Source organism: Callospermophilus lateralis, chromosome 6, assembly GCF_048772815.1.
Source record: "Callospermophilus lateralis isolate mCalLat2 chromosome 6, mCalLat2.hap1, whole genome shotgun sequence".
In the NCBI taxonomy this organism is placed as follows: Eukaryota; Metazoa; Chordata; class Mammalia; order Rodentia; family Sciuridae; genus Callospermophilus; species Callospermophilus lateralis.
In genome coordinates this window covers 99907106-99922545 of record NC_135310.1, presented here as the reverse complement: position 1 = coordinate 99922545, position 15440 = coordinate 99907106, and the positions used below count along the sequence as shown (strand labels likewise).

At 37.1% G+C, this 15440-nt stretch overlaps 1 protein-coding gene across 1 annotated transcript in view; it reads right to left on the bottom strand.

Moving 5' to 3' along the window:
• The window catches only part of Col21a1 (collagen type XXI alpha 1 chain), a 175415-nt gene that overhangs the window by 71662 nt on the left and 88313 nt on the right, over window positions 1-15440 (bottom strand). Inside the window, exons 12-13 of the mRNA XM_076860067.1 lie at window positions 2677-2730; window positions 2533-2586 (exon numbers count right to left, since the gene is read on the bottom strand). Coding sequence (XP_076716182.1) covers window positions 2533-2586; window positions 2677-2730 — 108 coding nt within the window. The remainder of the gene's footprint in view (window positions 1-2532; window positions 2587-2676; window positions 2731-15440) is intronic.

Here is a 15440-nt window from a genome sequence, read left to right as displayed (position 1 = left end):
ACACACTTTAAACATGTTACATATCCTTAAAGATAAAAAAGTATTTCAGGTATCTTTTAGCTTTAAAAAAAAAAACAGCTTTAAAGCTGTAATAAAAGAAGTTACCAATTAAAGATCACTTACTGAATAAGTGCTCCTTTTGACTTTGTAAGTTCAAGGAGAAAAATTCCTGAAAAATCTACATTCTATTGTCTGATATGAGGGGAAAAAAACAGTTAAAGACAGAAAAAAAATGTGCATCTAATGTTAATTATTTCCAAGTAGAAACTTGAACTCTGAGAATCTTCAGAGAAAAGCCACAAAAAGGAAATGATTCTGGGAAAATATCCTAATGGAGAACAGTATCATGTGGAACAACCTCCCAATGGCCACTAGTGTAATACCTAGGTAGGAAACATCTCCTAAATTACCACAAGACAGAGACGTCTCAGGGTTACACTTTTTAACCTTTCCATTTCTGAAAATCAAGAAACCATGTTATAAAGGAACAAAAAAAGGGAAAGTCTTAAACTAACTTAGCAAATTATTTAACTCTGGATAATGAATTCTCAGAAGCCCCATGGAACATGAGGAGAAAACCTGGAAGTGGCACATGATGATTTTAGTCTTAGTCTGCCAATTCAGAGTTTAATTTCAACAATGAACTTCATAAAACAAGCAAATCTGAATGAAAACATTACTGGTCTGAAAACAGAGGCCCCTGCATCAACACACATCTTACTTATCTTCTCTTCTCAAGTAGAACATATGATTTTGTAAAATTTATGCATCTGTATTTAAGTTAGACCAATGACCCAAAACAGTAGATGCTACCAATACAACTATTATTGCTATTTTTTTTTAAATAAGGAACATTTATTCCTACAAAAATTTTGCTCAAGTCCTTTTAAGATGTACAAATAAATACATATATTTGATCTCTAAACTCCACTAAAGGAAAAAGTAAGTCATTTTTTCATTCATTCATAAATATCAGATACATGCATAATAAATACCCAGATACATGCATAATTTTTTTACATCCCATCCCCCTGGACTGTTGGTAAAATAGCACATCCCCATCCCCATCAGATTATTTGTGAGAATGTAAAGAGAGCAATGATCCTTTCAACTAGAACACAGGAGAGGTAGCTTGCACCTGGGTTCCTCAGAATATGTATCCTCAACTTCCAAATGGAATCCCTGTTCATCTGAAAGAGGTTGAGCTGCTTCATGACGCCCCCAGAGCATGAATATGTAAGACACTTTCCATTTTTGTTGTCTGTCCTTCTCTATACTGTCTCTAAAGTTTCCTCTATCATATGAAACTGGTAGAGATTGCTCGGGGGCTAAAAGGACACATGGATGACCAAGGTCACCTCTGTGGACAACAGAACTTAATACTTCTGCTTTGGGAATTAGGTCAACTATTGCTTTTGCTTTAACTACTCTACTTCTCTACATATTATAAACTTCCTTTACCTATTTCATCTTTTTTTAAATTCAGTCACTAATCTTTCTATGTGATTTCCTTACTGCTTTAACCCATGCCAGCCCAACCTGTACTATATCCCATCTATAATCATGTTACTTGATGAACAAAACAGAACAATAAAACCATATTTGTATTAAAAAATACCTAAGCCAGTAACCATACTTGCTTAATTCTCCCAATAAACCTAAAAAGAAATTCCCATTTTGTCAATAAAGAAAATAAGATTTGAAGACATTAAATAACTTGCCCCAAACCAAATACCCTGAAAATAGCTGATCCATCAGACTCAAGAGATACACTTTAAATAGTTGTGTGATTTTATGCAACCATCAAAACATATAATGGGTAAAGTTTAGATCAGTGTTTTTGAGATGTGCATGTTATGCACTTTATATTCCAAAGGTAAGCAATTTGCAAAGTTGGCATGAGAAGATTACTATAGGGTTTTTATCAGGATCAAATAGCAGAATGCCTCCCTGAAAACTGAAAATGAGATTGTATTCTAGGAATTAAGCTAACAATCAACACAGAAATTCAAACAAATACAAATATATATCTTGAGCATAGACAAGCTACCAGGGCCAATAGGCATTGACTATGCCCATGGGAAGGTACTAACAAAGAACATGTACTTCAATGGGAAGCATGGCGAATCTCAGAGTTGTAAATAGAGGCAGTAATTGAAATGTGTATACCCATCAATAACCTACGGGAGAAGTCAAATAAGGCTAAGCCAGCAGACCACTTGCCAGATAAATGGAACTAGACATGCAGGACTGGGCTGCCTAAGGCTAACACAAGAACACATTACACTGATATGTGCTTCACTCCCCTCTGAAAAGAGAACTCAACCATAGGGAGAGAACATGCTGTCTGGGCAATGCCAACGTTTGCTTCATCTGATGATGTTCATCTAGTGATAAAAGCCTTCTGTGAGCTCTACTGGCCAGTGGCCACTGACAAATTCACCAACACTACACATGGAGCCATTATAGATAATTCTTTTTCAATTTTGAATGACAAAACTACTGACTCCATTTTTATTTATGTGTATTTACCTTTTGGCCATCTCTTCCTGGTTCTCCTTTGTAACCTGGTAGTCCTCGAGAGCCCTAAATTAACCACAAAATTAAATTCTGTTAATTATGTCTTTGGTTCACTAGAAATGATATTTATAAACTGTGTACAAATGGATCACATACTTGCATTCCTGGAGGTCCTGGAACACCTGGTGATCCTGAGATTCCCTGATATCCCTAAAGAAAAAGAAACAAATAATTGATATTTCATCATATTTACAAAGAATAGCTTTCCATTTCAGTATTCATTCTTTTCTCAAGTTTCTCATCCTTAAAACTTATGTAGCAAAGCATAAAAGACTTAATAAAGCATGCATACCCTCCAATCTTAATGAAATCCTTTGAAAAACATATAGAAAAAGGTTTTAAATTTCTCTAGATTAATAAAAAATATCCACAGATTCTTCAATTCAAAAGAAGATTTTGGTATGGAAACACTGAGTCAATGTTCTACAAATACAGAGCTTCCAAAGAAATGTTCTGCATGTTAGAAGCACATTCTACACATTTAAGAGAAAAACACCTAAGAATGTTAGAGGACTAGACACATGTAAAATACTTTTGAAACTGCCTGATTAATGGTAATCTATTAATCCTTGGAATTAAGTAAATCTTGATGAATGTTATTCGTTATATTAAGTCTATAACTACCTTTGGATTACTCAGTTTATAAAGCCACTGTTAAACCCAGGAATGTGGCTGTAAAATGTTCTCCCTCAATCCCCAAAGCAATTGTCTACTAAGGGTGGGAGAAGAGGGGAGTCACTTTTAACTCCACTGCTTCTTACATGTCCCTCCAAAAACCGGACCGTTGGTAAAATAGCACAACTCTTTCAGACAGAAGCAAATGATTCATCTTCACTCAGCACTGGGAAACTAATGTTTTCACAATCTTGAAACCCTGAATATTTATTTAGGTTTCCTGGGGCCAACATCAGGTTAATTTGGACCACTTAGCACCTACAAAGGCATTTAGTACTCTGTCAACTTCTGTGTTTTTTCTTCTCTGTTTGGACACAAGTAGCCATGGTCAATAGTATTAACAGATATCTCATTCAGTTTCCAAGCACATCTCCATTCTTAAATCCAAAAGCTTCAATTCCATGTGGTATTCACGCATGTATATTCTAGCCTTCACAGTCACCCACTCACTTGTCAGTACAATCTTAACTATAATTTTAGAGACATTATAATTCCCGGCTTTTCTACTCATATTTTCAAATATCCCTTCTAATAGTCTTTGCTGGCTGTAACAATAACAATAATGGTCATCTTGGAAAATTCAATCTTAGATTATTGTTCTTCTCCCTTTAAACAGATTTACATTTCCTGTCTTATAAACTGCTTTTTCAGTCACTTCCAGAATGAAAATGACTATTGATTTTTTATTAGCAACCACCATCTTCTCCTTCATATCCCATTCAATTCCTCACAAGGTATATTATTATGTTTTCTCCATGATTTCTCAAATTCAAAATTTTCTCAAGTCCCTTTGTCCAATCCTCAAATATTTCACTTCACCAGACAATAATTGGCCTCATAATCAACTTTTCCATACTCTATACAAGGCAACCAGCAATTTTCAAGCCCACCATCTGCTCTTTGGACTGGCAGTGTTTCAGTGTCAGGGATTATGTATCCCCTTGAGATGATGAACTAAGTCCAACTCATCTCTGTATTTACAGCATCAAACACATTGTTAGGTATATTTTTGTTGATCAAACATTGGAAAAATTTATCTTACGGTTATCCACGCTACACACAAGCACGTAAAATCTCTTTGTGTTACATTTGTGTAGTTTACAGTATAAAATTTAGTAATACACTGTAGTTCATGTTCTAAAGATCAGTCAAAAGAAAGAAGAAAGTCCACATTCCTAGAGCTTGCTCAGACCTCTCTATCCCTTTTTTTCTCCCTAAATTTCCTTCCTTCCGCCACTTTGGAATAAGATATAACTGTCACTGCTATCAATGAGAAGAACTAGATTACTTATAAATGCCACCACTTAGAATGACTTTCAATTCCTTAAATGACCTCTTTGTGATCTCTGGATAATCCAACATGATTTACAACAGGCTCTTATAATGGGGGTGTGGGGAGAAAACAGCAATGATTTATATCATATTTATCATTTCTACACAGAATACTTTCTATCTATCATTCCTCAGAACCGTTCTTTAATGTAGATCTTATAGAATACCCATTTTCAGATTGGGAAATGAAGGCACAGAAAGTTAAGTAACTTGCCTGAAGTTATATAGTTAGTAACCTGGCAGAGCCAGTGGGAACAACCTTTATCAGAAAATGCTTCAGAGGGGATCAGATCTGACCATTCTAGAATGACTCATCAGATTCACAGAGGTCCATTTTTCCAGACTCTTTTTTAAACTGTTTACAATTGTGAATGCCCAGAGGAAAGGAATGTTCATAAAATTCCTCAAAAGAAAGTTACCAAGGAGATTGGCTATTGATCAAAATGGTTGGTCATCTGCAAAGTTCACATTTAATGAACGATTTTTCTTTCAGATTTTTCCAAAAATTAAATCAAATGTCATATCTGCTTTATGACTTTTAAGAAAATTAACATTTTATTATAGAGCCGAAGCTGCTATTCTGTCTCCCCTCTTTGAGGAGGTTGATTGGATGTATTTGATATAGAGGATGCATCCTTTTATAATGGGATAAAAAAAAATGTGGAGATGCCCCAAACTTATTCCCAGCTAACCTCTGACTCATCATGTGACCTCAGGCAGAGTCATCAAATCCCCAAATCCTGGGAGGCAACACAGTGAAGTGGAAAGACAATGAATTTTGAAATTGGAAAAGACCTTGGGCTGAATTTTTGCTCCTCCCTTTACTTTCTATGGGATTTTGGCTAAGCCACTTGGACTACCAAAGGCTTGGTTTTATACCACATGATACAATAATAATACCCACTTCACTTTTGAAAAGAAGTAAAGTGCAGTCACAGGTGAAGATGTCTGGCAGATGTTAGGAATTCAGTCAGTGAGTATTCAGACTCAATGACTAAGGTCCAAAACCACAAGAACACTTTTGCAGAATGTTACTCTATAAGTTTAATAGCCATCTTTAGTGCATTGGGAACCAAAGGTCCCATCATCCTCATTCTGATTTATGCCCTTTCCACATTTACACTGAACTATGCTGAACATACAAACATGGTCTCAGCATGTTTCATGACAACTGCTTGTCTGTTTGGGGAGGAAATGCAATGTAAGAATAATAAGCATTTCCCACAATATGAGAGTGTTGTGGGATATGTCTTCCTTAAACTCACAATGAGATGCATCTCTGAAATCTTAGCTGCAGAAAGAAATTCAAAGATTATTTTAGAAGCGAGAGGAAACATGCTTAGTAACAAAATAAAGAAAACCATAACCACATCCAACCTGGGGGATCCCAAGGCAAAACTCCAACAGAAACTGGACAAAATTCAGAGAGACACATTTTGGGCGAAAAATCAGGAAAATAAAGGTTAACGGGGAAGTGCACAACAATTTCCAAGAGGAGCAAGGAATAAAACATTGGTTGACTCATACTAGGGTATACTAAAACAAGAAAAGTACCCTAAAATAGGAAAAATCATAAGCTTTTTCTATAGTCTGAGATTTTGTTTTCTGAAAACATGAGTTTCTGTGTTTCATTTACAACTGCATCTTTCCTATCATATTCTGATATTAATTTTACAATTTTGTAATTATTAGCAGATCCAAATACCCACCCCACCCCCACCCCCACCCACAAGATTTCTGACAGCACTTAGGTCTTTTCCATGTTCGGTCTCTTTGTAAATGAGTCATATTTTAGGGGAAAAAAATTCTCACTGCCAAATTGTAGGGTTTAAGGATACAGAATCAATTTAATTTTCTTCCATGATTCATAGTTGCATTGCTCCAGGAAATATATATAGCATTGAAATGGGTATTAAAGAAAACAAAATCTTCAAATGTGCCAGGGTCACCATTTTTTCTAAGCCTAATTCTAATCATTACACACAATATCTACTTAAACTAAATTTTCAAAGTAGTGAGGAGGATAAATTATTTTCCTTTAATATTATAAACTTAAAATGAGAACAAATTCCAGAGAAATTATTTTGATCTCACCCTTCTTTTAAAAATGAAAGAATGTGATTTCAAGCTTCTTTTATTACATAATTTTCTTCAATTTTTTCCAAAATTCCAACAGATACTCTTTAGTAGGGAGTCAGGGAAACTAGGTAACAAAAATCAAGTGTGTACTTTAAATGTCCTCTGTGGGTTTTCTAGTCTGGCAAACTTCGTAGCTCTGTGCAATGGAACTCCAAGAAAATTCAAAAATCTTTGTCTTTCCAAGTATAACTAACATAAAAACTAATTTCTTTATTACCTAACTCAATTATTAGATAAGTGTTTGATATGATTTAACTAATTACTCAAATAACAGACCAATACATACAGAGTATATGAGTAAATGAATGAATATGTAAGCAAACAAACAAATGAATATATGTAACAATTATACCTGAGCTAAGTTTTAAGGAAAAGTGTGATGCAATGGGAGGTGAAGTATAAGCAGTGAGAGAAAGCTTTGCTAATAAACAAGCCCAAAGGAATAGAAAATGAAGAACATTTCAACATACCATGTGGCAAGATAGGATAAATCAGGTCCACAGAGCTAGAAAGACAGCAAGCTAAGGAAATCTGAAATAATAGAGTGGAGGTTACCTGTGCGGCTTGTGAGTTTTAAGGACTATGATCTTTATCCAAGCCGCTAAGCTAAAGTCATTTAAGAAGGAGGGTCACACAATCAGACTGAGCTCTGAAAAGATTTCTTGCTACACTGTGGAGGAGATCAGAGGGGACAAGGGATAGCCACGGACACCAGATGGGAGCCTCCTGTAGGGAAGAAAGAGCAGGAGGCTCAACATGAGGCAACTTAGTGTATGGGTTCCAAGATGATGACAGGTTGAGGGAGGTAGAGATTCTGCAGTTGTGAAATGATGCCCAGGTCTCTAGCCCCTGCCACGTCACTGCTGATGATACCATTGATGAAGAGAGGCACTCTGGAGGAAAATATAGTTGAATTGGTGGCAAAGTATAAAGTAGCACAAAACCAAAAATACTTCATAGACTAACATAAAAATATATTTGACAGTGAGAAGCTATATACTGTTGTGAACTAAATAGAATTTCTACTTCAAATTAAAGCAAACTGCATTTGCTATAAAGGAAATTTCTAAATCTTATTCTGCCTTCCCTAAGGAAAGGTGTATGAATGATGAATAACAACTTGCCTTGAAATGAAAAGCACTGTCTATCTTTGAGAAATAATCTCTGCAGAGAAAGCTAAGTTCTAAGACCTGCAGAATTAATTTAACTTTATTGAAGTGCTTCATTCTCTAAGTAAGGTTACACTTAAAGTTATAATAAGCTTCCTTAAAAAGAAGAATGCACAACCTTGATTTCCCCCATGTGTACAAAGGATTGAATCCAGGACCTCGCACATACTAGCCAAGTGTTCTACAACTGCGCTATATCCCCAACCCTTTTTATTTTCTTTTGAGTCTTGATAAGTTTCCCAGACTGGCCTCACACCTTTGATCATCCTGCCTCAACCTCCCAAGTAGCTGGAATTACAGATATGCACCACTATGCCTGGCCAAGAATGCACAACCCTTTTTAAGGTAGCTGATACCATTTTTAATAATTCTTATTTTACAACCTGAATTTTTCATATTCAAAGGGAAGTTTTAATAGCACACATTCCACCTCTTATGGCCCTATGATGTCTTTTCCCACAGAATTCAACCCACCTGATTTTGTGTGCGCGCGTGCACATGTGTGTGTGTGTGTGTGTGTGTGTATGTGTGTTTATTTTCTGTTTCTGCACAATGGAATGTGAGCTTCAAAATGTCAGAGGTTTTTATTTGTTTGTTTTGTTTACCACTCTATTCCCTTAAACTAGAAGAGTGCCAGGAACACAGTATATACCAATACATACAGGGTATATGAGTAAATGAATGAATAAGTAAGCAAACAAACAAATGAATATTGAGTTCAACCAGTTGTCACTAATGAGTGCTGTAATGGTAGAAATAGCTCTGCCATAGCCCTGCAGTCAGGCAGGTATCAATCAAAAGATGACACAACATAAGAACTTATCTTTAACATCATCTATGCTACTTGTGTCACTGAAGAATTTCATATACTATGAATGATATGTAAAATGTAAGTAATCAACCTGGGAAACAAACAGGGAAATAGCTACATGATTTCTATAGAAGGAAAGTGAGGAAAAGAATGAATTAGCTAGTCAGGTAAGCTTTGCCCAAAGCCTTAAGAAGACCTAAGATTGGTTTGGGGGAGTTTTCTTCCCTTTGGTAGTGGGGACTGAACTCAGGGCACTCTACCCCTGAGATACACAGCCCCAGCCCTTTTCATTTTGAGAAAAGTTCTCAGTTGCCCAGGTGGCCTGGAATTGCAGTCCTCCTGTCTCAGCCTCCTGAGTAGCTAGGATTACAGGTGAGCTCCACTGTATTGGGTGAAGACACAAGTTTTAAATAATATCTTATTGCAGAAAAGGGAAACAAACTGCCCTAGTATAGAATAATTCATTCAAGGAAAATGGTTCACCTTTTAGTTTATCATGGAGACTCATTAGGAGAGAGGGAAGAAAGGAGAGAGAGAGAGATGAGGGAGAGGGAGAAAGGAAAGGGAAGAAAAAGAGGTAAGAAAAAAGGAAAGGGAGGGAAAGGAGGGAGAGGGAGGGAAATAGGAAGAGAGTTAAATGGCAATGGAAGAAAGTGAGACAATACAGCTTTCTGCTAAGGAACCTAGATTAAAATGAAGGAGGTTCAGGCAGACACTCTTCTCTTTAGAAGGATGTTTCATACATTTCATGATTACACTGCCTCTTATAATCTTCAAGTTTTAAATAATAGCCATCCCTTTGGCCTTAATCTTGATGTGTCCCATCTTCCAGTTCTTTAATCTCCATGGCACTCAGCTCCCAACTCTCTATAGCCCTTAAACTGTTGGGCCCACAGTTGGCACCTTATTAAGTTAAGGGTCTGAAAGCAGGAAGGCATGAAGAGCTTGTCTCATAGGTCCTATATTTACTATTAATCACTCAGCCTGTTTTACTATTAATCACTCTGCACACCTCAAGGCTGGTTTACTTCACTTTCCTCTCATTCTCTACATGATTCCTGAATATTTGGAAACAGTATCTTTTGTTTGGACTGACACCTGAAGCTCAAGAACTCTTCCCTCACAGACTGTCTTCTGAACTCTTGAACTCTCCCAGTTACTCTCTTCTGAATAATTTCAGTTCCTGCATGTCTCTGTAGAATTCTGAATCAAATCCAGTATGCCAGAGGCAAGACTGTCATCCTTCTCAATGTACATGTTACATGTCTACTACCTGTGCCAAAACCTGCATCTGCCTTTTAAGCAACCCCATTACATATGTGGATCCCATTTTCACCTTAGTTAAATAACAGCTCATGGACAAGTAGGAGCCACATATTTACTGTGGTTAGATCTCACTATGTTAGAATAGCCTGTTGTCCAAATTCCCCAAGTCTTTTGGGATCTTCATGTCACCCCAAATACTAAAATAAATTCCCAATAAAAAATTAAAAGTCATTAAAATCATAATACAGTTAAATTAAAGTAAATGGACATATAGTATAGTACATAATGTTCCAAAAATAATACTAGAAGAAACAAAAACAGAAAATATTTGATTCTGGAAATTTTTCATTTCTAAAACTTAAAACAAAACTGTAAGCCACTGAGTAGTCAAAACAAATACATACAACATATAATATAGTATTAATTTTCTCAAAGCATCAAAAAAGCTCTTACTGATTTATAGAAAAACTCAGTAGTCACTGCAGAAAACAGACAAAGGACAAGAAAAGACACTTTGCAAGAAAGGGATCTCACCCTGAATGTCAGACTTCCTCTATTCAGTTGCCCACTCAAAATTTCTACTAGAATGTCTAATATATCAATTTAACACATCCCAACCACTCATAATTCCCTCACCCAGTAATGGCTTCCCCATTCTCCCACACCCCATTAGCTTTCCCTGACTTCCCTCTTCCTCTCCAAACTATATCCAACATAGCGGCAAATATTGTGGACTCTCACTTCAAAACACCCCAGGGACAGGAGCAGTACTCTTCACCTCAGTGCCACCACCCTGACCCTGATGGCCATTGCCTCACTCCTGGAGTGCTGCAGGAACTTCCTGGCTGTTCTCCCTGCCTTTGCTCTTGTCACCCTAAAAAAATCTATTCTCAACCCAGAAGCCAGAATAATTTCTTTTAAAAAATAATTTAGATCACGTCACTTCTCTGTATGAGTGGGTCTGAAACTCACACCAACTAAAAGCCAGTATTATCACAATGGTCTGATTTATGTGCTCTTCCCTCCATTCTCTCTGTCCTACCTATCCAAATACATTTCCTACTAACCTTCTCCCAAATGCACTTTATACTTTAACAAGTCATATAATTTTTTTCAATTCCCCACCTCTCCTGACTATCACTTCTTTGTGGAAGCTGGGATCTCTGGTATCTCTACCCTACTCAGAGGCACATTTGAAGAGGGTAAGGGAAAGGGGGTACTGAACCACTGGGCATCATCTACTGACCAACCCACTGTTTTGTCTGCTGATAGCACTGTGCTGTCATTCTCCCCAACTCACTTCTTAAGATCACTGATATGGAAAAATCATTTCCAGTATTCTATGGCCTCATCTATCTCATCTTTATATCTTAGAAATATGATAGACTTCATGGAATCAAAAAAGCAGGCTGAGAGAGAAACTAGTGCTTACCAGGCATTATCATCTCATTTCCTGGATGAAGGAACTGAAGACCATAAAAGCAAAGCAACTCTGTAAACAGCAATACAGCCCCAGATTTGCCCAATTACTAGCTAGGGCTTTTTAAAAAAATAAATAAATAAAGTACTTCATGAAGAATTACCAATAATGACAGAAAACAGAAACAAGCACTTTTAAAATATAAACTCTTACAAAATCTTAAACTAGTCCTATTTGTGTTTCCACATATGGCCTTCTTTAACAATCAATGTCCTATCAGTATAATGTCTTTAGTAGTACCACCGTGAATTACCTAGCAGACTATATAAATATTTTCCCCATCTTTCCTTTTGTCATAGTAAAAGAATAAATATTAATATGCTCAGACACTGCACTATAGAAGTTAGTGGATTGAAAGAGAAGTGAGAAAGAAATGGAAGGATTGGAAATCACTCTTAAAATTTTGGTTGAATGCACTTTCCTTATGAAAATTAGTATTTCTCCAGAGTGGAATAATTTACTATTTAAAGCTTCAATTGACTTGGCCTGGTTATAATGTGTGAAAGAGATTCAAATTGCTTATTGAGGGGGATTGTACAGAACCAAATCCAAACAAAGCAGAATTCCCTGCAAACTGTTCCATCCAAGTTTCCTTGGTCCAGATGGCTTCAAGAGCCAGCCAGAGGCTCCACCCACACCTTCCCACTCCAGCTGGGTGCTGGCCCTGGACACACTCTAATGACCCTCAGCTGTTCTGGCTCACAGGCTTGCTTTCTCTTCCTGCTTGGCCACCCAATCTCACATCTCCTGCAGAGAGAGAGAAATGGGGGCGGGGTGGGGAGAATTTAAGAAAAAGTCAGACTTAGGGGAAAACAGGATTTGGGTTGATATCTCAGTTTCTTATTGGTGCTATAACAAATTAACCCAAACACAGTGGCTTAAAACAACACAAACTTATTATTTTATAGTTCTAGAGGTCAGAAGTCTGAAAGAGGTCTTATGGAGCTAAATCAAGGTGTCAGTAGGGCTTTGCTCCTTCTGAAAGTTTTAAGGGAGAATCCATCCCTTCTCTTTTCCAGAGTCTGGAAGCTTCTTTTGATCTCTTGTCTCCTGGGCACCTCACTCTGATCTCTGCTTCCATCATCATCATCATCAAAAACCCTTCCCTGATTCACACTCCTGCTTTCTTCTTTAAAGAACCTGTGACTACACTGGAACATCCAGATAGTTCAAAATGATTCCATCTCAGTATCCTTAAATTAATCACATCTGCACAACATCTTCTGCCATAAAAGATAACATTTTCATGAGTATTGAAATTTGAGATGTGAACATGTAGGGGACCATGATTCTGCTCACCACAGTTGCTTGCTTTTATTCTTTGGTTTTACTATCAGATACTGCACAGATATACCTAACATAAAATTATACACATATACATATATTCAAAACATATCTACACAGGTGCTTAATTAGATGAGGAAATAAGTCTTCTATATCTTAAATCAAATTATAGAGTAATATCCAAGTTTATTATATGAAGCTAACTATAATTAATCCCTAGCACTTCATTCAAGGAAAGATTTTTAAAAAAATGTTTAAAGCAAACAGGGCTGATAACCCATGGAGGGCCTGATCAGCACTCACCTCCCATCATTGCCTAGGATTTTCTTATCCCTGAAAAAAATAATAGCTGAAATAATTTAGCAGTGCTGTCAGGGATGTGCCACAACATTATGCATTGTTGACAGGTGACATGCCAGCCTGTAAAGTCTATCTGTTTTGGATTTGGTTCATCACCTCAGCTGCCAGTCATAAAAATAGTAGAGCCCAGGAAAGGGATCACCAGACAGGAGGGCTCATATTTATGAAAATCATCTCACCCAAGTGTGATTAGGGCAGAACTCACATAGGACCTCAGGGAAGTATCTTAGTGGGACGAGGAACTGCAGTGAGAAAATGCACAAGGTCATAAAGACAGCTTAGGTTAAAGTGAATAAAGGTTGGATTGAAACAGAAATTCCAAGGCAATGTTGCCAAAAAACAGAAGCTAAAGATAAATTCAACAGCAAAGATGTTAGGTTTCTATTTTAATTGAATTGAATTCAATATAAGTAGTCTGATAATTTTTCTCAAAATACATATTCTATGTATTTCCCCAAAATACATATTCTAGCTGTTTCTGTACCAACCCTTTCCCCAAAATACACATTCTAGCTGTTTCTGTACCCACATAAAAGTTTAACTGTCCATCCTCTTATCAAGGTGAAACTTTTGTTTCCTAACTGAAGCTAATGCCCTCTTATCTACTTATTTTCCTACAAATGTCTCTCAAATCTCTCATTTTTTTCTTTTTACCTCATTTTCATCATGATAAAACTGCTACAACACCCCCACCTTTAAAAAAAATCTACTCTCATCCTACGTCATCCCCATTCTACTGCTCCATTTCTCTGCTCCTCTTTATATCCTTAGGAGAAACATTTATACTCAGTTACCATTTCATCTCCTACTCTTCCCATGAATCTCTTCCAATCCAGCTTTTGTACCATCCTACCAGAAGCACCGTTATCAAGGCCTTTAGTAACGTCTATATAGCAAATTCACAGTCTAATCATAAGCCTCAACTTTTTCTGACCTCTTGACAACAATGACAAAACTGAACACTCCCTTCTTGAAATGCTTCCACCCCTCGGGATGCCACACTCTCCTGGTTTTCCTCCTGCATCACTGATCAGTGCTTCCTGTTTCCTTGGCTGATCCTCTGCCTCTTGTTCCTCTAGCCCTAAGCCCTGTCCACTGTCCCCTTCTCTTCTCTGTCTGGATTCATTCCCTAAACGATTTCATTTACTCCCATGACCTTAAATACAGCTATATGGTGACTCACGACTGGATTCTCCAATTGTCCAAAAATGCATTCTTGATACTCCCCGCAAAAGCTACATCTCCTACAGCCTTGCCCAGAGCAATATATGACACCACAATTCACCTAGGTACTCAAACTAAAATCCTTTGTGACTTCTTCAACATCTCTCTTTCTTTCTTCCATACCCAACATATAAATTTGTTGGCGCTGTGGTCAGCTTTAAATGAGAAGGTAAGTCAGAATCTGACTACTTCTCTCTTCTGCCACATCATTCTAGTGCACTACTCTTACCTCTTACTTAGAATCATGAAATAATCTCTACATGATCTCCCTCCTTTCACACCTGCCCCCATGTAAGCTACTCTCCAGGTAATATTCATATTTATCCTTTGAAGTTGTAAACCCAATTAAGTCATTTCCTTTCTCAAAATCCCTGGTTGCCATCACACTCAGAATAAACCCCTGTGGTCAGCTGAACAGCATAGTTCCAATCATACAGCAGTTCCCAATGACCATTCCTTTATTACCTATTACCTCTCTAGAGGGGCTCACCTACTATCCCATGCAACGCTGGGGTCAAAAGCCTCAGCATATTAACACAGTTTCAAAGGTTGCCTAGTTTCTTTTGTGTTGTTGTTCTTGTTTGTCTTGTTTTGTTTTTGTATTAAATCCATTAGCAAACTTTTCTCAGGGACTTAAGTAACTCTCCTGATGATAGACGTCTTAATGATTCAACGTTAGGCCTCTGGCTCTTTTATTGAACAACATCATCACCACTACCACCACCACCATCATCATCATCATCATCATCACCATTTTTATACCAAGGTTTGAACTTAGGGGTGCTTACCCACTGAGTCATAACCCCAGCCTTTTTTATTTTGGGACAGAGTCTCACTAAGTTGCTTAGGGTATCACTAAGTTGCTGAGGCTGGCTCTGAACTTGCAATCCTACTGCCTTAGCCTCTCAAGTCACTAGGATTGCAGGAATTTGCCAACAAGCCTGACGTCCTGAAAACTATTGACTCACAGTACAAACCTTCCCACTCCTTCATGATAAAGTCTCTCAGGAGAAATATTTCTTGGTGAAAACTATTTTTTAATATTCCAAAGCTAATTCTTGATATTTATTTACTTCTGCAAACATGATGACAGATGACTTATCTATAAATATTGCATAAA